Below are 22,883 nucleotides of genomic sequence, written 5' to 3' on the forward strand. Positions count from 1 at the left end.
TCTGACATAATAAGGAATCTATGCCACATAAAGAGACGCCTGACAACTGACTTGCCTGTTAGTTCACTAATAGCACTGTTGTCACGGGGAGGGGGGGCTTGAATGTTTCTAATATATGTTTACAAACTATCATTGTCATTAATGACTCAATGCAGTGACATAACCTGATGTACTAATGTGAAATATGTCTGTGTGTTAAGGAAATACATTTTTTTAAAGAAAATTTCATAACACTATATCATATTTTTACGCAGTATGTGTTGCTTGATTTACAAGCAGAATATTTTCAAGGCTCGGCTTGTGTCCAGCCTGCTAGAGCCAAGCCAGTCCCTTGGCTTGGCTTCCACGCCTCTGTTAATTTGTTGGCTCGACAAATTTGTATTAGGTTTTGCCTGCATGGCACATTCTTGAATGCTGTGCTTGCGAAATCCTTTGTGAATAATTGTTTTTTTTTAAAAATCCTAAAAGGGGCTTAGGACCCTCCCCTTACTTACCTGAACTTAACATTGGCTTAGTCCAATGTTGCTCTAATTTACGTGCTTCTGATTGGACTGCACGTCATCTGCTTTCACTTACTGATTTCTACTGCTTTGCCGTCCATGCTGTTGGGTGGATTCTACACCAGGTACTCCTTCCAGTCACTGCCATTCGCTAATGAACAGTCTTCTTCCACTGGCTACTTCACTGTGAAGGTACTTTTGTGAAGGTACACAAGCACTCCGTCTGCACTCCCGCCCTCCTCTCACTCTCCCACAAGACGACACACGATACTAAGTGCTCTTTCCTCCTGTTGTTGCTTCTGGGGCAACACGTACAAGATCGCAGGCCTGTTTCAGCAGCTTGAGATGTTTTATTATCATTCATCTTTTGTAAAATATTACTGCAAGAAAAAGGCAACACTGACCAAACTCCTCTTAGCTTGGGCAATGTTTTCACTGTCGACCGCAGAGCGCCAGCCTCCTGTAATACAGAAACATACCGGCCCCCCTGTTTAGGCTGACCTTTTAGCCGAAAGCTGAACCCACTCCAAACGCCTGGAAGTGCTAGCCAAACATGTTTAGCTTTCCGATCCTCTGTGTTTCTTTTTAACTCCAGCTACCACCCCAAAAGATAATCTTGAGCACTCCATTGTCACTCCCTCCCCCTTCCTACTCTTGAGTTGTGTTTTTTCTTCTAGGCATGCACCCCCGCCCTCCGTCCACTCTTTTGTGTTTTGCCCAACCAAGCTCCACCCGTGGTCTTCTAACCTCCCACCATCCACCGATTTCGGCTGTTTCTCCGATCCTTGTGTGAAAGTTATTCCTAGTTCCCAGGTAATTAAGACTTATTGCGTAGTGGCAGCATTGTCTTTTCACAGTGTTTGCAGATATATGAAATGCTTTCAGAAAGGGAAATTGCGTGCACGGCAAACAGCAGACAACCAAGAACGTAATGCAGAGAGCAATCCTCACACTGCAGCTATAAGGAGTCGCACAGTGGCTCTCAATCTTAAAATTATCTACTGTGCAGACGCAGACAAGGAACCGTTTGTACAAGTACGGTTAGCATGCGTGCTTTGTTTCACACGTTTCCCATAATATGGCTAAAGTTTATTTTAAGGCGTGTTTCTTTCAGCCTGGCTCAATTGTGTTTCTATTAACAAGAGCAGCGGTAGACAGCACATGGCGGATTCCGCTGTGCAGACAGTGTTTAGTTGAAACTCACCTGTCACGTTTGTGGACGCTAAATACAGGGGGGTTGTGAGCATGGTTTTGATAACAGCAGTAAGTTTTAGTTATTTCTGAAACGCCCACCATTATAAAATCGTTTTTAAATTTAGTGCCGAAAGTTGGTGGCTGAGAGTAAAATTACACAGCCTGCTTTTGTCCTGTCAGTGCTGTCAGGCGTCTCTCTCTTAATACTAATTTAGGAAGTAAATATGTTTTTATTTCAAGTGCTGGACGTTTTAATGGAATGGCTCAAGCAGAAGCCCTTCAGAGTCCCGGTGCGTAAATGGTCTGACAAAAGCTATCTAGCAATTTGCATCCCAAGTATGTGAACCACTCACGCTTCGGCTCCAAACTGATATAGCAAGGCCACGTTTCCTGCCTCAGCTGTATCACTGAAATGGGTATCACAGTTATGCTGGCATTTCTAATGATTTCTTCCACTGCTGTTGTTTACCCAACTCAGGCCTTTTTACTTTAAGCTATGTTGTATAGCACCTCAACAGCTATGCAACATGAAAAAACAAAACCCTGACAAACCCAATAGATCTCGCATAGACTGGATTTGCAAAGGCTTGTTTGTGTTGAGGGAGGATGTAATGTATTGATTTCCGTCTGACACGAACGTCACTTGCTGGCTGAGAGAAGATCTGCCCTCACGAAGTATGTGCGGACAGGATAAGGGGAAGCACATGCATAGGGGAACATTAACAGTACTCACCACTGGATGAAATGTACACATAAACTCTTTTTTTTAAATCAAGAAAACTTCCACTTTGAGAACTATGTTATTTACTGTATTGTATACCAAATACTATTTATCAGTGAATGTATGACAACTCGAATTGCCTGAACCCAAGTTATTACAGGTAGGCTTTTTTTTATTTGTATTTTTTTTTTTTACAGAAAATGGCAAACCAAGAAAAATACTTTACAACTAATAACAGTAGTAGGCTGACTCGACCCCACTTTCGCTCTACTACTCATTACACTTTGGAATAGTTCAGAACATGAGGCAAACAAAATCAACTAAAGCTATCTATAAATGGACCTAAAAGAAGAAATAAATACATTGCACGGGCTCCGCCCACACTTTTGCTCTGCAGAACTGAGACGGGCTCATTAACAAAGCTCTGCACCTCTTTAACAAATTTCATACCTGCTGTGGCCAGGGGAGCAGCGGTCATGCTACTCACACAGAAACCAAGCCGGCTTCTCAGTCCGGTCACCGAAGCCATCATCAGCATCCCGCTGCGCTCTCCAGCAAGGGAAACACTCAGAACCGATGTCCTTCACAATTAGTCCACAACACGCATTGGCAGCCTCCAAAGAGGAAGGCAGATAGAACACTGAACACCAACCCACAGTTCCTCTAGTGCGCCTGACAGCGAGGAGGAGCCGTGTCCTCTGTAGCGGCCATATTAAGGACCGTCAAGTATTGGCATTCTGTAATCCTTGGTCTTACATTAATAAAACTGTAGATTGGAGTAGATTGTTCTAGTTGCAGCCTCACATAGCGCCACCCTAGGTTCTCACTGTGCTTGCTGGCGCTAGTGCAGGCTGTCAATTGCGAACTATAGGCACATAGGTCGGTAGTACAATGACAGACATGTTAGAATCAGGCAATGCTTTGCTTTAGTTTTTCCTGACACTCGTGGTCGGCACCTATTGTAGTTTCCGTTACCGAATTTCTGGCTGAAGTTTTGGTCATGCAATTGATATGTTGTTTTGTTGCACGCGCCTCTCAATGGCAACAATTAGATACGAATAATTTTCGTGCTGGGACCCTCATACAAAGCATTTCAATTAGTATCTTTCAGTGAAGCCTGAGTTTCCTCTGTTTTTGCCCACGAAATCTGAAATTACATTACTGAATTGCCTCAATGGAAAATAATTCCACATAATCCATGATGGGCGCCACTATTTCAACCGGTTCTCCAAGAGCCGTTCACGCAGTCCGTCTTCTGTGTCGTTACTCTTCCCTGTGTGGGTTTGTATTTCATTTAAATGTGTGTTGCCACTTGCAGCTGTGCGAGTTTGTTTGGTACTTTCGCTTCGCAATCGCAGACTCCAGTGGGTGCAGACCTTGGCAGCGGATGTACCTTATTATCTCCATCCAGAGCATGGCTTTCCTCACTTTGAAGTATATAGAATACATTTGAAACCGAACGGAAGGCGCAGTCGGCTTTCTTGGGGTGCGTATAGGAAGTGGTGAAAGTTGGCTAAGCGTGCCAAGCACCGACAGTAATGCTCCTCTTGTCCAACTGCCATACTGAGGCAATTTAGGTAATAGCCGCCTCACTCAATTACGAATTTAGCACCGATACCTGCTCCGACATCCTAGGTAATCAACGGACGTACTAAACAGTATATCTCGTTTAGAAAACTGTAAAGAAACTTTAGGAACAGGTAAACCCTTTGAAAAACAACCCGAACCCTCCATAGTAAAGGCATCACAACTTATGGGCAAACCCAAGTGAACCCACCCTAAGCAGCTAGTCAAATTCGATGATGCAGTTCAAGCCTTTAAACGTGGAAACGGTCTCATGAGAGGCGTAGCCTCTAAATGGGAAACATTTCTCACTAACCAGCAAATACAGAGCAGCCATCGCTTTTAAGAAACAGCCTCAGCTCAATGAAAAGAACCTCACCCATCAAACAGCAGCTTCCAATCTTTTAGCAAACAGCAGCCCTGGGTGTGCATCACACCCCTCAAAAGCTTCACCACTCGCCAGAGAAGAACCTCGGAGCTGACCCATGTCGCTTGAGCAGTCGGTGCGCTGCGGTTGGTGCTGGTCATGATCCTCGATCGTGGTGTCCGAGGGCTTATGGAATGCTGCTTGCCTTTCCCATGAATATGCGCCCAGGAATTGCTTACTGATATGTCTCGGGTTGTAGTTTCAGAGGGGCAGATCACCTGTGCCCTGGATCCTGCCCTCTCAATTTGCCTAGAAGACAAAAGGCTTTGTCCAAGAAGCAAACGCTGTTAACTCGAAAGCACAGTGTTCACCTCTCTTGGACAGCCTTCACCTTCTAGTTGTACCTGTGTTTAGTCCATGGATGGTGGTGGTCTCCCAAGAGTGCAGCGTCGGGTGACGTCAGTGCGCAAGAGAAGCCTCCCTCCGGGTCATAGTTACCTTACTCCTAACAATAAGAAGAGAAGTCCTCGTGCAGAAGATGATTCCCCGGACCAGGTAAACGGGCAGTGGGGTAGTGGTTAATAAAGGCTGGGAGGAGCTTAAGAGGTGGTTCATGTGTACTGTCATATTGTTACACCTCTCACCTCATTCTGTCATGCCCTCTTCATTAACCTCATCTGACTCTGCTGCTTCTTTTGTTCCATTTTTGACAAAGTTCATTCATATTTCTTCTAGCTCTTCCCACTTTTTCTTTCTTCATCGTTACCTACTCCTCATCCGACTTTATTCTGATATGTTTCGTGTATCTCCGAATCACAGTTTCTGTTGTACCTTTCTAGTGTGAATTATATTGTCTCTGGCTTTTCTTCCTTCCGCGATCTTTATGATTCTATTCTGTGCTTCCCTTTAATATTTCCTTTTTTATCTGTAACCCCCAACTCTTTCATGCATTCTGTTTTCAAGAAATCATGACATTCCCCATTTTTAGGTTCCGCCTGCACAGTGCTTGTGCTTTTGAAATTTCTTGGAATTAAAAAAAACAAAAAAAACAATTGAGAGCCAGTACATCTTACATTTGCGAGAGCCATCGACTCTGGCAGTGTGTTTTAACTATTATGTACACCAGTGTGGCTGCTTTTCAGCATGGCTAAAAGTTAGTGGTATGGAGTGGGGTCGAGTGTAATGAGGTAGTTTGGCATGGAGTGGGGTAGAATGAAGTGGGATGGATTGGGGGTAGAGTGGGGGAGAGGGACACATTGGAGTGTGGGAGGTGGGTAGGTTAGCGTGGCAGATGGGAATGGTGTAGATTGGAGTGGGGTAGACTGGGTAGATTGTAGTGGGGTAGGATGGAGTGTGTTGAGGTATATTGGATTAGGGTGGCGTGGGATAGATTAGGTTATAGTGGGATAGTGAAGGGTGGGTAAATTGCAGTAGTTTGGGTTAGAGTGGGGTAGACTGAAGTGATGTAGATTGGGGTGGGGTAAGTGGTTGACATAGAGGGGTGTTGAGTTGAGTGGCATGTTGTCATTGGATGAGTGGTGTGTCGTAGCATATTTTAGAGTGGAGGGACATAGAATGGAGTGGCATGGCATAGTGTGGAGTATGCACTGCCATTACAGACAACATATTTTCAATTGAATTGGCCATTAGATTTGCACAGGATATGATTTTACTGCATGCAAACAGTGTGTGCAATTGTTATCACCTCATATATAATGGGTTTTGATTGTACTCAAATATTTGTTTTCACCACACTTCAGAATTACAAAAAAGTGCTTCATTTATACTAATTATGATTCGTTCCGAGACATCACTCTCCATTTCCTCTTACATGGATTCTGAGCAGAATTGTCACATAAATTCTCTTACTTTGTAGTCCAAGAAAGGAAAGTACCAGTCTTTGAATGCAAAACAAGTGTGACAAGATAAGAACAAAATGTAAAGGCCTGTTTACAGAAAGTGAGTACGTGGACAAATACAGTAAAGACAATTTGGGCAATGGAATGGACAAACTCAAGCTGAATAGCCTAAAGCAAATAAAGCTAGGGAATAGCTAGAAAATGTGAGTTACAAACCACAAAACCAATGGTAAGCTACAGGTGGAATACATTCCAAGGTCAGCTTTTTGAATGTCTCCAAGATGTCTTTTGTCTGCTAGGTTTCAACCTCAAAAATCTTAAAAGGGACTTGCAGTCCAGTACGCCCATTACTTAGCATTTGTTGGTCTGCTGGTCACTCTGATTTTCTTGCTTTTTGTTATTGGTTTTAGCATGTCATTTCCTGTCAGTTTCAGGTTTATTTTCATGTCTTTATCTTTTCTGTGCATCTGCACCAAGTACTCCTTCCTTTTGAAGTAGTAATTCGCTTTTTTTTTTTTTGTACTGGAACTACTTGTGTTTTTGTGATCAGGCTCATTTGGCAACTGCATGTATTTTTTGTAGATGTGCTGTTGTCAGAACAAATCCTTGGTGTTTCATTGCATGCAAACTTAATTATGTTTTCCTTCCCATGCTAACTGATTTAAGTATTTGTGTTTTTTCTTTGTAATCAAGTTCATTGGTGACTACATATTTTATTTTGTAGCTGTGTGTTTTGGGTTATTTTTTTGGGTTAATTTATATAGCACATATTTGACCCGAAGGTGTTGTAGTGCTTTACATGTCTACCACTTACAATCAAGGTGTAAACAGCTCTGGTTTCAGCCCTTTCTTAACAAAGGATCAACAGAGAAGACTGCCACCTGCATAGCATATCTGGGCACACTCTCTTCAATCCGCACAGACTGTTATTCACCCCATGTATACAGGCAAAAACAGGTGCATACATACTCTCATATACTACAGCCTTTAATCTCAACAAAATGAAAATCCCTCTGCTATACCATGGATTCATCTACCAGAGGCTACCTCACGTGTCGCAAAATCGCAGGGTGCAGTAAATAGTGAACAACTCACCTCAGCGCCTGTCCTTATTACCACAATGATTCGCCTTATACATTCCAATGTAGCAGGGTCCATCCGAAAGTGAGTACATGTGGAGAAAAGAACGTACCACCAAGACGAATTGGTTTTCAACTCAATTTAATAAAAACAAGATTCGTCGTAAGGGAGCAACGCCAACTCAACATCCTGCAGCAACTGCCGCCCACAACATTCTCCTTGCCTGATCATTCCATCCCCACATTCTACTCCCATTGTAGGTATTCAACATTCCAATCACCACAAATCTCCCCTCCCCCCCAAAAACAAAAAAGAAATAAATAAAAAACTCTAACACAAAATTACTAATGTTACCTTACATAGACATATACCAGTTTGCACTTTGCAGGAGCTACATTTCTTCACCTAACCAGATTAATAATATTCACATTACATTACTATTGCTCAACGTCACATGGAAAATTATTAGAGATGCCCAGGTAATCTCTTTTCTCTTTGACTTTGTCGAGGAGGTATACAATCGGTGGTCGAAACACACTTGTTTGCATTATGACCGGAGTCAGCACATATATCAAAATGAATATCAGGACCCACAACTAGTTGCAACTCGGAATCACTTCCCAGCAAATACCCCTCGATTTCATCATCGTTTTTACGCATGTTGACTCCTTCACACAGACTCACATGCCACATATTACGTATCTTACCATCCTCAAGCTTGACAGCTCCATCCAATACCGTCACTATTTTAATAGGACTTGACGAACAGGCTGCCTCTTTTTCTATGAACTCAGGGATCCTCACATATATCTACTGCCCTGCAACAAGTTTAGGCATGGTTCTTCTTCCATTGACTCTACTCAGCACATGACCTTGGTGTTTTAGCACATGTTCCCTAATTAGATCAGCACAGTTGGTCAACCCCTGCTCCTTTTTAAAATTCTTTAACCACCATGAACCTTCCCCTTAATAACTCAAATGGGGTTTTCCCTGTCGCCAAATGGGGCGTAATTCTATAAGATAGTAACATACTCGGAAGAGCCTTCTTCAATGACAGGTCAGATTTCAGAGCCAACTGTATAGCTTCCCTAACTACCCTATTGAACCTTTCGACTTGACCATTTCCCCCTGGATGATATGACACCTTTAGGTATTTCACACCCTAATTTTTCAAGAACAATTTCATTTTACTAGATGTGAGCTGCACACCATTATCCATTACTAGAGTCTCAGGAATCCACTCATGAGTTACACTTATTATCATCCACTTCCTCACAATTCTCATTCGTCAAAGGCAACCATTATAATCCATTCGCCACCTGATTATCTTTCCATGGCAAATGCATACTCTCATAATGATACATTTGTAGTTTTGAGGCGATTCTTGCTGTGGGGGGGGGGGGAGGTAATATTTCTCCCACCTCCAGGACTCAAGATATTTACCAAGGGTTTGTGGTTGTACATATCTTAAATTTGCAACCCCACACATACATCCTAAAACATTGCACAGCCCAAGTCACAGCTAGTAATTCCCTTTTAATAACAGAGTAGTTCCTCTCTGCTTGTGTTAGAGTACGGGATGCATATGCAACCACCCAATCATTCCCATTCCATTTTTGCCAATGCCATACCCACTAGCAGCTCCAGAAATGATAACATTTTCATCTTCATCAAATCATCTTAGGTATGATGCAACCACAATTTCTTTTTTAAGTGCTGCAAATTCTTCAGTATGTCTCTGTCCCAGGCAAAACGTTGCATTTTTCCTTAATAGCGCTCTAAGATTCTTGACCTTGGATGCGTACTTTTCTACGAAACGTGCATAAAATTCTGTCGACCTTAAGAAGGATACCAACTGTTCCTTGCTCTTCAGTTCTGGAGCATCGCAAATGGCTTTATCTCAGACGAATGCCATCCTCTGAAATTACGTGACCCAAATATTCCACAAGTTGTTTCCCAAATTAGCATTTTTCCTCTTTCACAGTTAATCCATTGTCCATAAGTGCTTGTAGAACGTCCCTCAATATGCAATTGTGTTCCTTTTTTATCCTTCCCAGATATCAATATGTCATTCTGAAAAACTTTTGCACCAGTTATATTTGATAGTGCTCTAGATAATTCTCTTTAGAACACAGCAGATTCACTGGCTAAACCAAATGGCATCCTTTTGTACCTGAACAAACCTTCAGGTGTTATGAAGGCTGTGCATTGCTTAGAGGTCGGATCCAGCGGAATTTGATAAGTGCTAACTAAATCAATTGTCGAGAACATTTTAGCATCACCAATGGACAACATTAATTCTTGCAAATTTGGTAACGGAAAGGCATCCAATAAAATAGCATTGTTTAAAGAATGTAAGTCCACACAAAGTCTTAGATCGCCATTGGATTTCAAGGAAATTACAATTGGAGATACCCAAACAGAACTTTAAATTGGTTCTATAATGTCTCTTTCACATAAATCACGCAAAATGTCTTTTAGTTTCCCTCTGTAATTTAATGGAGCATTTCTTAACTTTTGCCTCGCAGGTATAGCATTCTCTTTTAAGATTATGTTATGTTTAAAATATTTCATAGTTCCTAACTCGCTGCTAAAACATTCAGAAATTCCTCCCTTAAGACAGAATATGTATCATTTGTATTTTTAATATTACCCTTACCCACTGTGTACACGGGTGGTTCATCTTTAGGGTCAGCTCTCACTCCGAGTTCAGTCATGTGTGGCCAACCTAAATTCATAGCTCCTATTTCTGCTATCAGCACATTTCCTAAACATATTTTTCCGGCAAATCCATTTTCAGCTTGCACAGACCCCACAATAAAAAAGGTATGAACAGAATAACTACATGGGCTTGAATTAATATTCTCTAACAATCTATCAGGCCATAGTTTGTCAACCAACCTTCTCCCCATTTACCACTTGTTGGAAAATGGGTCATTAGTAAGGGCAGGCAAGCACCTACACTTAGCAATAGGCCACTAACCTCACCTTAGGTCCAGTTAGGTCTCAGTAAATTAAACCTAGCTCAACCCTTGGTAGCTTGGCAACGAGCGACCAGGCTTAACTTAGGAGACAAAGCGTAAAGCATTCAAATATCACAAACAGTAATTAAATAAAACACAGGAAACAGTCTAAAATTCCAAAATCAATTTATAAAATAGATTATATTTTTATCTTTAAAATGACACCAAAATGAATAAAATCGGATAAGGGGTACCGGAGATATGAATTTATAAAGAATTAATGCTTTCTAGCGCATAGAAGCAACTAGCGCTCAAAGGGTTAAAAACGGTCACACTGGAAAGGCACAAAATCCAGAGTTCAGGCCACCCATGAGGTAACACTGTCACACTTACTTTCAGATGTGTTTTAATCAGGAAAGTGGTCAACAGCACCAGCCAAGGGTTCAGAGGCTCTGGTGTGCCTCTTGGGGTCTGGGACTACAACTTCCCCAGTGCACCTCTTCAACTTAAGGAGTTGCTCCAAACATCTCCAAACTTCTGGATCTTCTTCCAGAGGTCCTTTTTGTGTCCTTGAAGTGTCCACAACTTGATCCAAGGTTCCAGAAGCTCCGAGTTGCTCCTTGGGAGTTGGGACTACAATTCCCAGAATGCACCTGGTCAGAATCCTCAAATGGCCACTGGACGCTCGTCAGCTGGGCTCTGCTTGCAGGACTTGATGCAGGGGACTCTGGGCAGCTACTTTGTACCTGTAGCAAACGGGGAATCCCTTCTTGAAGCAGTAGAAGACAGGTAAAGTCCTTTTAGTGGTGAAGCCCAAGTGTGCAGCTGGTGCAGTCCTCCAGAGTGCAGTGTCCAGGTGCAGGTCAGGGGTCCAGCAGGGCAGTCCTTCTTCTCATGTAGTTCTTCCATGTTGGAATCTGATAGGGATCTGGTAGGGAACTGAGGTGTGGGTGCAGGTCTGCCAGTTTTATCCTTGCTCCTGGGTGAAAAACAGAGGGGTCCTGATTCTCCAATCAGGTTTAGGGTCCTTCTTCCTGCGATGACCACTTCCTGGGAAGTGTGGCAAAAATCAATCCCAGGAGGCAACATTCCTCAAAAATCCATCATGGCTGAAAGTGATTTTTGGAGGTTACATCTGGCTGAGCCCACCCACTGGTGTGGCTAAAAAACACACGCCTCTCCTAATCTAATCAAGAGGGCACCTAGTTGTCTGGGGTTGCAAGATGTGGGGTTGTTGCTGGGTTGCTCCAAATGTCCTTCTCTGCCTTTGAAGACCAGTTTGGCAGCCCTCCCCCTTCCTGCCTCACCATCTGCTGAGGGGAGATCCCCTCCCACAGGCACATCTCTTTGTTGGAAGCCAGGCCACTTCACACCCCATCAAGGCAGCCTGGCCAGGCTGCTAGAGGCTGGCCAATCATAGCACAGCAGCAAAAACACTGCAGGGCTGAAGTTGGCAACTTTTCAGGTAAAGTTTAAAACTCTTTACCTGAACAAGTTATATTAAATCCCACAACTGGAAGTTGTGGGATTTATTATAACAATTAATTGGATACCAAACTCTTTGTATCTTTCACTTAAGGGGACTTTTAAAATTAAAATAATGTCTCCCCATTCTAGCCTATGAAGGCCATTCACTACAGTGAAGGAAAACGAATTTGGCTGTTTTTACCTCACCAGGGCTTATAAAACTATTTTTTATAAGGTCCCTGCTTATAGTTACATGGCACCTAGCCCTAGGGGCACATGGGGCACACCTTAGGGGTGACTTAAATGTAAAAATAAGGTAGTTTAAGACTTTGGAACTACTTTTAATTCCAAAGTCGATTTTGCATATAACTTTAATTTAAAAGCAGCCAGCAAGGCAGGCCTGCCTTTAAAACGACACTGGGCACCTCAACGGTGCACCTATGGGTGCACTACCTATGCTGTGGTCCCTAAACCTACATGCCCTACCATATACTAGGGACTTATAGGTAGGTTGACTTAGCCAGTTATAATTAGCCTAATTTGCATATTGATTTTGCACAGGCCCTGGGACTGGTTAGCAGTACCCAGGGCACCATCAGAGTCAGGAAAACACCAGCAGAAAGTGGGAAATGGGGGCAAAAAGTTAGGGGGCCTCTGCAATCACACCATTCACAAGAGTCCACCATAGCTTCAACCTGCATTCCATTTATGCTTAATGTACACTTAGGCAATTGGACATTCTTCACTTTGCTGTTCTCGCTCTGGACACTTAATACCACATCACGCATTCCATACTCGAGCTCCTCCTCATTAGGATCCTCCACGACACAATTTACTTTTTTTTTTCCATACTTTTACACACACGTGAAAAATATCCTCTCTTCTTACACACATTGCAAGTCTTTCCAATGGCAGGGCACAATTTAAAGTTAGTTAAATGTTTATTAGCTTTGCATCAAAAACACAGTAGCCCTCTAGTTTTACCAACCACAAGATTCTTTTTTTTCCTCACCACTCTTCTGACTCCCTACAGCACATACAGTACCTTTGTCTTTATTTTCAATCCTCACTGCCTGTATACATCTCTCAGTAATCTCAATACCTCCTTCCACTGCTATCGAATTTTTAAAAGATAATTCACCAGAAGACCATAGTTTCTCTTGAATTGTTTTTGATTTAGTTCTCATCAATAGCTGGTCCCTTAATACTTGGTCATATGTCATGTTTTCGAACGTACAAGTTACAGCAAGCCTCCTCAACACTGCCATTTACGGGTCAATTGAGTCATCTTCTTTTTGCCCTTTTGAGTAAAACTCATATCTTTCCATGACTACGTTAATGTTCCTACCATACCTTTTCTTGTTCATGTTTGAGAGCACATTTATACACATCTTCCTCATCAACGTTGTCCAACCTCTGCAGATTTAAAATTTTTCTAAGACCTATTGCACCTAGTCTGTGCTTTTTTAAGAACAAATGTCTTTCTGGTGTACACTCCCCATCCTCTTATACTTCCACATATGCCTCAAACAAATCCAACCACAATTCCCATGGAGTAGGTGGGTCTCCATGCTCAGCTAAAAAGTAGGTGGTGGATAAATTCTAAATATATCTATCTCACCATAAGAAGTAAATAAATAAAACTCCACGTGTAGCCACAATTTCCACTGCTCCAAGTATGTGAGTGTGGCCAGTGCGTGTCACCCCATAAAATAATTATCTTCCATTTTTTTGGGTGTGCGCGTCACCGAACGCACAGAGGCAAAGTAAATGGTTGTACTGATTGCCATACAACCAAACTGACGATTGCTGGTCCTTAAGTAACTAAAGGTGTGCGCATCACTGAATGCGCAGGATAGAAGAGAAATTCAGAGTGAATATCCTTATCGCTTTGCCATACAACTAAAGCTGTAAAAAGGAATCCTCCCAAACAACAAAGATTGCCGCCAAGACGTAATCTTAAGTTTTGTCCGTAGGCATTAGGCTTTGTTTTTACCCAGCACGCACTTCATTGTACGCGTCAATAAGGCCTCATGCACAGCTCCATGTGCTAAGTGCACTTCACGGCACGCATCAATAAATGCTCTCGCACAGCCCCAAGCATGAGTTTATCGTACCTGCACTTCCAAAACGTACTCCTTCAAAAAGTATGATTACTACCGTGGCAAACCGGCTCCTCCGATCCTTGCTCTCCTTCCAGGAAATGTTTTTGTTCATGAAGTTTGCTGGCAGAATCCAAACGCAAAGTAGACACAGAGTTATGTGACTTTAAAGTAGCGTTGCTTCTCTTCCGCTCGTCGCTATTATGGAGAATAGAACGTGCCACTTAGACTAATTAGTTTCCAACTCAATTTAATAAAAACAAGGTTTGTCGTAAGGGAGCAACACCAACTCGACATCCTGCAGCAACTGCCGCCCACAACATTCTCCTTACCCAACCATTCCACCCCCACATTCTACTCCCATTGTAGCTATCCAACATTCTTATCACCACAGTACATTTTACACTCCGTATTAAGAACTTTATTTTTCTAATCGTGCTCTTTATTTTTGGCTAGGCAGATGTGATAACTCAAGCCTCGCTAGGCCCCCTACCCCTCTCTTGTCACAGCCTTGTGAATCGGTCAGGTCTGAGAATGCTCAAAGATTTTGCCAGTTAAAATGAATTTGTTAGAGCTCAAAGTAATGGGAAAACAACCATATAACTTTTTCTAATTAGACATTTGTAGAGAGAAAGGAATGTCCCCAAAATATATAGATATTTCAGCAAATCACTTGTTAATTTAGGCGATCTTCCATATGCTACAAACTTAATGTCCTCTAAATCAGACTCTCAGTTTACACAGTGTGGGCTAATGTTAATGTGTCTTCATTTTGGCACAACAAATATAGTTTTTCTGCTGCATGACTTTAAAGCCGCTATATTTTTCATTGCATATAAACATTCCTAAAAAGATAAGCCAGTTGTGGTTGGTTGCTGAAAATAAAATCAGAAATTCCAGGCAATGAGTGTACGGGGATAGACGTTTGACTAATGCAGCACCACTTTTTATTGAAATGTTTAGTTGTATTCAGTGAAAAACGAGTTTATGCTCCTGTTATTTATATATTTTTCCTATAAGTGATTGTAACCGGTTGATTGATAGTAGTTTACTTTCTCGGTACCTCAGGAGTGGAACCTATTCCAATGTAGCCTGAGAATAGAATGAGGGCAACACAGTGCTTGCACACAAGAATCAAACTTGCAAATATGATATGAACATGATGTAACATTGGGTCCCGTGTGCTTTAAATGTGTATGCTACTAAATATTTGGTAATATGATATGTCTAATAATGCTAAATAGCAGTTCGTATCTAAAAAAAAAAAAAAGTATTACCGCACATAAAATTAAAAGCAACATGACTCCTGGCATTAAAATGGAAAGTGGATTTCTGCAACTGTGGAATGTAACCATTAAGCAGCTGTAAATGCGAAGTGTTTACTCAAAACACAAGGGAAGGCAATCTTTTACTACAACAGTGATCAGGCAGTCCACTAACCTGGGAGATGGGCCTGCCATAATTATATGTGCATGTAATTTCAGATGTAATGTCTCCCTCCCCCAACTGCACTCTTGTTCTTCTCTCCTCCCCTACAGCCACAGCCACTACAGATCTCAGAGATGGGGAATGCCAGAAAACCAGGGCAGGCCATTGCTCACGTCAATAAAGTGATTTGCACCACTTTGGTATTTAAGCACAAGCTGTAACATCAATACTCGCATGTCTGCATAAGCCTTCATACACCAAGACGTTTTATTTTCCAGCTCAGTTTTCGGATAGGAAAGAGGCTCTGGCTACTTGCATACACTCGGCATTTTTTTGGTATTGCTGGTCTGTTTAACAAGCATTGGCAATCGAAGGGGGAGAGGGACTGTTGCATAGAATAGCATTATTCTCAGATGATGCCCCTTTCTTCCTCTTCTCCCTGAAGAGGGGCCCATGCGCTGCAGATCCTGCATATCTTTGGGGAAACCTGGGGCATCCACGTTAACATATCTAAATGCATGGTGTTCCCAGTGGTGGGGCATGTCTAAGATCTCAACTAGGCTTCCGGCCTGCAGGTGGCCGTTAGCTGGTTTAAATATCTTGGCGTAGTCATATCCCCTGACGTTACCCTAGCATGGTCAAGTAATCTGGAGCTGGTTCTAGCTTACCTGCGGGAGGATGTTGAGATATGGTCTGTCTTGCCACTGTCACTGACATGCCGCTCTGACATTCTTAAAATGGTGTCCTTGCCCCAGTTCCTGTATCAACTGCAGAACTTCCCATATGACATTCCACGACAATGAATCTGTAAATTGAACTTCATCCTGACTGCTTTCTCTGGGATGAGGGGACACCTCGTATTGCTCTGAGTAATTGTTTCTAGCCCACATAGTGTGGGCGAATCACTGTGGCAGATATCAAATCATATTATTGGCATCCCATCTTTTGATTATCAACGACTGGTGGTATGATGTTTAGGGTGACCCCCTTATGCATCTGAAAGGTGAGCGATGAGGGACACCCATATTCATTCTTATTTGCATAGTGGCGGAGATAGGAGGAGTCTTCCCTCTGCAACAAGGATGGTCTTTAATTTATGGCGCACCTCTCTCCAACAGATGGAGATCCGCACCTGTGGCACAGAGAAAGATGGGGTGGTGGGGAAAACTGACGGGCTGGACTCCTCTATGGAGTGGTAGTCCGCTCTCACTACAATGGATGGTTTCCATAGCTGGGACCTCATTTGGAGCTCTACCCTGGGGGATGTCATGCATGGGACAGTCTTAAAGTACATCCAGATTCTACAAATGGAACATCAACTTCAAATTAGCCAGTTTCATAGGTATCTCCAACTCCACCATGCACTGACCCGCTACCTTGCTGTCCTGGCTGACCTCCCTGAATTCAGTTTGAGGGCAAACGTCTTATGGGCGCCCTGGGGGATCCCAGAGTAGCACAGCTCTCTCCAGTCAACACTCATCTTCAGTCACCCTGATATGTTTCGTGCCCTGCTGTCAGGGCTGTGTGGGAGGCAGATGTTGGGGTTCTTAAGAACGAGGATTGGATGGAAGCAGTAGAGACACCTGATATGGCTGCAGTAGCAACCCGGCTCAGGCTGATCCAGCTTAAGTATCTCCACAGAATGTATTTTACATGACAAAGACTCTGGCGCATTGGTGTGATAGCCTTTCCGGCCTGGCTTTGATATGGCACTGGGGAAGGCACATTTATTCATATGGTATGGAGCTGTCCCAATCTACAGAGTTTTTGGCATGGGGTGACAGCCTGTCTGGGCCGAGTTTTCACTTGGTCGATCCAAATGGACCCAAATCTTACCCTTCTAGATGTCACCAACGATTTGGGTGATAATAGATACTGATTATCTTTCTTGTGTTTAGGCCTGATCTTAACAAAGCGAGACATAGCACGGGAGTGGAAGGCTGTGACTCCCTCATCCTTGGTTGTGAGGAAAAAAGGTATGGACTGTTGTATTGGTTTTGATGTGGCAGCATGTAAAGCAAAGTTTGCCCCCCAAGATCTGACAGGTGTGGGTGTACTACCGGGGCATAGAATTGGAACCTTCTCATCCAATGTGTCAGTCGATTAATGATGAAATGCAGCCATACAGTGTTTGAAGGCAGCCAGGATGAACGTGAGATACTATAACATGTGGATTTCCATTATGCTTTATTGATTGATGTCGAGTTGTGGCGGGGGGATATGTACATGCAGGCATTTGAATTTGTCTCTGTAATTTTGTCATTTTCTGATGCGTATTGGCTGTTTGGTCAATGTTTTATGCTTACATTGCAAAATGAATAAAATGTGTTTTTAAAAAAAGTCAAGCATTGGCAAAGCCAATAGGTTTTGCCTATGCGACATCTATTGAGTTTGTCCATGTATTTTTAAACATGTTGCAAAGCAGCGCAGGCTGCTGTGCGACATGCCTTAAAGGAAAAAATAAATTTGATGCAGTCAAAACTGGCCGCATCATAGTGGCGTTTTCTTTTTCTACACTTTGTCATGTTGACAGGAGCCCACACTGGTATGCAAAATGTCTAAAAAAAGCATTGACAAGCCCAATAAATGTCATATAAGTGAAAACTATTGGCCTTGCCAGTGCTTGTCCCATTTATACTATGTCCTCTCAAATGCCTGTGAAAGCTACCAGAAAGCCCTGTGTATAATGAATGTTTGTTTTTCCTAGCCTTAAATATAGTCATTTACTTAGCACAAAATAAAATGATTTTGGCACTTAAAAACAACATTATACCTTTCAGTGGTATCCATGTTATCACTGTTCTAACAGTGAAAGCCTAGATCAGCTCAGGAGGCCACTTGAAGGTGTTTGTATCAGGCACACATGTCACTGAATTGTTTCCAAGGATCCTAGTTGTGAATTGCAAGACACTTTTTGAATCTGCTTGTCCAGTTTGCCCTGTCAGGTTCTGGGTTAAGTACTTCTGCTAGAACTGTTTTGTAAAATTAATAAAGTCAAGTACGACGACAACAGTCAGACCCTCTAGGATTTGGCGATTTTACAAAAAAATCACAAAATAACCACTTTTGTTTAAAAAATAAAAATAAAAAATAAAATAAAAATAAATGTCCTCGCATTTTACAAAAGTCCTCGCGAAAATACCTTGTCGGAAGCCAATATATATGTTCCACAGCAGCCCATCTTATTACAAAAGCATTTGAGATGCCATCTAGTAGGCAGAAATGTTTTGCGCAACCTTTGAAGGAGGTGTTTTCAAGTTAATTATTTAGGACATTTGCTCGCTGACCTTTTGCTATTCAAAAGTGCAGTGAGGCAGCCAGTGTTATCTGCACTTTACATGTTCGTTTGAGGGAAAAGGGTCCATTGTGAATGCCAGTTGCTGACGTTCAGCTCAACCTCATCTGTTCACGTGGTTAATACAGCAGTGTAGAGGACCGTCTTAAAATTACAGGTATGTGAAGGACATAAATTGATGTTGTATCTCAGCGGGAAAGAACAAGGAGAATGCTACTAGGCCTATTAATTTACCCTTCTTTGGGTGTGAGACAAAGAGGGCAGAGTAAATACAGTCACACGATTTGCATTCAGCTGACTGATGTCAGAAACATACTCTTTTAGGCCATTCAGACTGTAGCAGAGGCGAAGGTAGAAAGCAATTAAATGTGGGGGATTTTGAAAACGTTTTACATGATACTTTTCCAGGCTTGTTACTTACTACTTTTGGATTGCTCCACTTGCTGCTGTACTCTCGTTTACCCTTTATAATGTCAAGTATTTGTATGAAAGCACCCTTTTTGGCATGGTCATCCCAGACCTTGTGCCTGGTATCTGGTGTAATTCTGACTGAAAGTGCACTGGGTTCCTGCTAACCAGGTCCCCAGTGCCAGATCTCTTTCCCCAAAACTGCACAGTCGTTTTCCCAGTTGGCAAAACCTTTAGCACCCTCTGTAAGTCCCTAGTAAATGTCACCCCTGATACATAGGTTCTGGGGTACTAAAGAAGGGCTCTGGCCAAAAGAAGCATTATACAGATAACAGTGCTTTGTTTTAAGCAGAAGCATGTTACTGCATTTTTAAAAAGGTAACAGAACTTCACTGCAATGTCTAAATAAGTCTAGACATATTTAAATATTACCATCTTAACCAAATAATTGTGAAAACTTCTGAGGGGGTGGTTCCGATGACAAAAGCCTGCACTGGGCTGGGATGTTGACATCTCCTTCAGGAAGGATGGACAATGTTGAGCGAGAAGCTTCAAAGACCTAGCTTCCTTTGTAATGTGACCCAGGTCTCTCGAAATGGTTGAGGTGACCAAACCTCCCTGTCCTGACCCCTTTTCTTGACGTCAGGACAGGTGGGAAAATTTGTCACATTAGGTGGTGTGCCCACTTCATGCTAGTCCCACCCCTAAGGTGGACGAGCTGAAGTGGACACTACTTTCTCGAGACCCCCATCTTGTTTTGGGTTGGATTAGACTACTAGGTCCAGGGTTATGCCCACTCCCCAACAGAAGTGGTCAAAAAGATGGTGTAGACATCCTCAAGGTTTGCAACCCATTGGCTGCCACCTGGCACTAGCTGTAATGCCCCTAAATTGAGTATTTAGGTGGCACCTTGAACACAAGAATTTGGATCCCTGCTGATCTGAAGAAGGAAGAAATTAAGATCAATGATGGACTCGTGCCAACCCTCCCAGCCTGCCTGTGGACTTCGACAGTTGTGAGAAGGATGCCTTGTCCTCCAGCTGCTGAAACTTCCAAAAGTCCAGTAAGACTGCCAGCCTTTACCCCAGCACAAGAAACGTGCGTGGAGTAGCAGAGCTGCTCCCCTGCATCCTTGCAGGCACCCAAGAATCGCTGAAGAGGACTTTGGACAGCCAAAACCACCGCCGGACAGTGCCACTGCACCCGAGCCTCCCAGCCCATGTTGAAGTGGACCAACTGTGTCAATCTGGTCCTCTGCCTCTCCAGAAACAAAGCCCATTGTGGATTTCCCCACTATGACCTTCATTCCAGTGCCTGCAGTCTTTTGGTGCAGGACCTCCCCCAACGGCGACCGCCTCCAGTGACGGCAACCCTGACGGTCCTCTGCACCCAGTCGCCCTGGACTGTGGAGAAGAGGACCACAGTTATCTCTGCATCCCCCAGCCTTGTGAGACTTAAGCCCACTTGTTGGTACACGTGAGCTGGTTTCCCAGTCCACACCTGCAGCCGGGTCTGTGGCTCTCTGTCCACCGTGACCTGTGAGGAACAACTGACGGTCCAAGATCCCTCTGCACCCAGACGCCCCAGACCAAGGAGAAGAGGACCACTGATATCACCGAGCATCTCAAGACCTGAGCCTACTCAGCGGGTCACCCAAACAGGACACCCAGTCCTGATCTGCAGCCTCCCTTCACAGTGACCGATCTCCATAGGAATGCATTGTGCACCCAGTGCTGTTTTTCACCCTGCATCTGGCCGTCCCATACTGCTAAAGGTGTACTGTGGGTACTGCCTTGGACCTTGCCTATTACTCGCCTTAACCCCGGGAGATTGGTCTTGTAAGTCGCTGTACTCTCCTGGTTGGCAGAATTTGATTTTCCTCAAAAACTTCACTGTCTATTTTTTTCCAGTGAAAAGTATTTATGCTTAAAACGTGCTTACCTTCTAACAAAGTTCTTGGTTTCAAAATATATATAATAAGTATTATTTTTCTGAATTGTTCTCTGATTTATTGTTTGTTTAAGTGTGTGTTTCATTTATTGCCTCTGTGAGTAACTGCTCACCCACACTACCACAAAAATAGAGTGCTGGTACTATCTACTTTTGCCTCTGCAAACCAACTGAAGATCCCCTGGACGTTCTGCACAGTGCATTTCTTTTTAGTGCACCTTATAGAGAGCCAGCTTCCTACAGCATTTATAGAAGAAATGCATTTCCAAAACTCTTGGTGATATCAATACACAGCCCTAAAGGTTTGCTCCTAAAGATGCTCAATCAATGCCATTACTACATTGAGCATTGAGAATTTTAAACATTTTGCACTGCAGACCTCAGACAATAAATGAACATAGAGTCTGGTGGACGAGCCTTTATTAAAAAATAAAACCCATCTATTTTCTAAAGTACATCACATTTAATGTAACATTATCTCACACCCTTTTGTGATGCAGCACATCAAGCCATAATTCAGTGCAAGCACCATAACACCCATTGTACAGTTTTAAAGCATGTTTTGAATTGAAGCAACATCTGTCATCTCCTCCTGCTCATTAATCTGTAGCTGGAGTCAAAAGCAACCATGCTTCCACTAAGCCATGCTTTTAGAGACTAAGGGCCAGATGTAGGTAAGTATGGTTTTGCGAGTTGCAATTTGCGAGTCATAGAGACTCGCAAATTGCAACTCGCAAAACCACATGCAGAAAGGTGTCTCAGACACCTTCTGCGAGTCGGTATGGGGTCGCAATGACCCACCTCATTAATATTAATGAGGTGGGTCGCAAATTGCGGCCCCATACCGACTATGGGCACTCGCAAACATGGAGGCCTGCTGTCGTCAGCAGACCTCCATGTTTCCGACTGCTTTTCAATAAAGCAGGTTTTTTTTTTCAAAGTGCAACCCGTTTTCCTTAAAGGAAAACGAGCTGCACTTTGAAAAATAAACCGAAACCTTTTGTTTCGGTATTTTTCAGGGCAGGTAGTGGTCCATTGGACCACTGCCTGCTCTGAAAAATTATTTTTGTGATCATTCACAAAGGGGAAGGGGTCCCATGGGGACCCCTTCCCGTTTGCGAATGAGTTACCATCCACTTCAAGTGGATGGTAACTGCGAGTTGATTTGTGACCGCTTTTGCGGTCACAAATCAACTTACATCGCGGTGCGAGTTGCAAATAGGAAGGGAACACCCCTTCCTATTTGCAAGTCGGAAACACATTTTGCGAGTCGGTTCCGACTCGCAAAATGTGTTTCTGCATCGCGCACAGGCATTAGCGCCTCGCAAACGGCGTTTTTCGCCGTTTGCGAGGCGCTAATGCCTTGCTACATCTGGCCCTAAGTAGCCTGTTATACCAGCATTGACATTTTTATGTATGTTGAATAAATTACATTATCCTCCTTACCCTCTTTATTGTAGAGGCTCACTTAATTAAATGAGCAATAGAAAGCCATGAATCTTTCACAATATCCTTCTATTGCATTGGGCTGGCCTGAACCAACTACAAACTGGTCTGAAGCAACAGCACCATTTTTACTCTGGAACATTGGTGACAATCAGCATTCAGGTGACCACATAAACCATATTGTCCTGTAAAAGTCTCCTTCCTCTTGGTGCGAGGATCCAAAGTCATCAGGATATTGTAACCGTAAAGTCTATTCTTGTGACTTATCTGGAACTGAACAAAAAGGAAATGTATACTGGTAAAATAGTGAAAATAAGGGAGGGAAAACAATGAGTCAAAGTATTAAGAACAAATATATCAGTTAATAATTATATTTAAAGGTTGGGATAATTATTGCCTCTTTGTCCTTAATAGAAATTTAAAATTATTTTTCACGAATGCTGTAAGGTTTTCATTTCTATGTCAGACCAGAGACGTCAGATTATGTAAGTTTAAAGTTTATCAGCAAACAAAGAAAACAGATTACTTACAGGTTTATAA

General features: G+C 42.8%; 2 protein-coding genes across 3 annotated transcripts in view; one reads left to right on the forward strand and one right to left on the reverse strand.

Moving 5' to 3' along the window:
- The window catches only part of MRPS18C (mitochondrial ribosomal protein S18C), an 84,376-nt gene extending 81,299 nt beyond the window's left edge, over positions 1 to 3,077 (reverse strand). Inside the window, exon 1 of the mRNA XM_069236369.1 lies at positions 2,866 to 3,077. Coding sequence (XP_069092470.1) covers positions 2,866 to 2,953 — 88 coding nt within the window. The 5' untranslated portion in view covers positions 2,954 to 3,077. The remainder of the gene's footprint in view (positions 1 to 2,865) is intronic.
- Positions 3,078 to 3,690: 613 nt separating this feature from the next.
- The window catches only part of HELQ (helicase, POLQ like), a 449,876-nt gene continuing 430,683 nt past the window's right edge, over positions 3,691 to 22,883 (forward strand). For both annotated transcript variants that reach the window (XM_069236329.1, XM_069236338.1), the window contains exon 1: positions 3,691 to 4,900. In XM_069236329.1, the coding sequence (XP_069092430.1) occupies positions 4,763 to 4,900 (138 nt within the window). In that variant the 5' untranslated portion in view covers positions 3,691 to 4,762. The remainder of the gene's footprint in view (positions 4,901 to 22,883) is intronic.

The sequence above is a fragment of the Pleurodeles waltl genome, chromosome 1_2 (assembly GCF_031143425.1).
Source record: "Pleurodeles waltl isolate 20211129_DDA chromosome 1_2, aPleWal1.hap1.20221129, whole genome shotgun sequence".
Lineage (NCBI taxonomy): Eukaryota > Metazoa > Chordata > Amphibia > Caudata > Salamandridae > Pleurodeles > Pleurodeles waltl.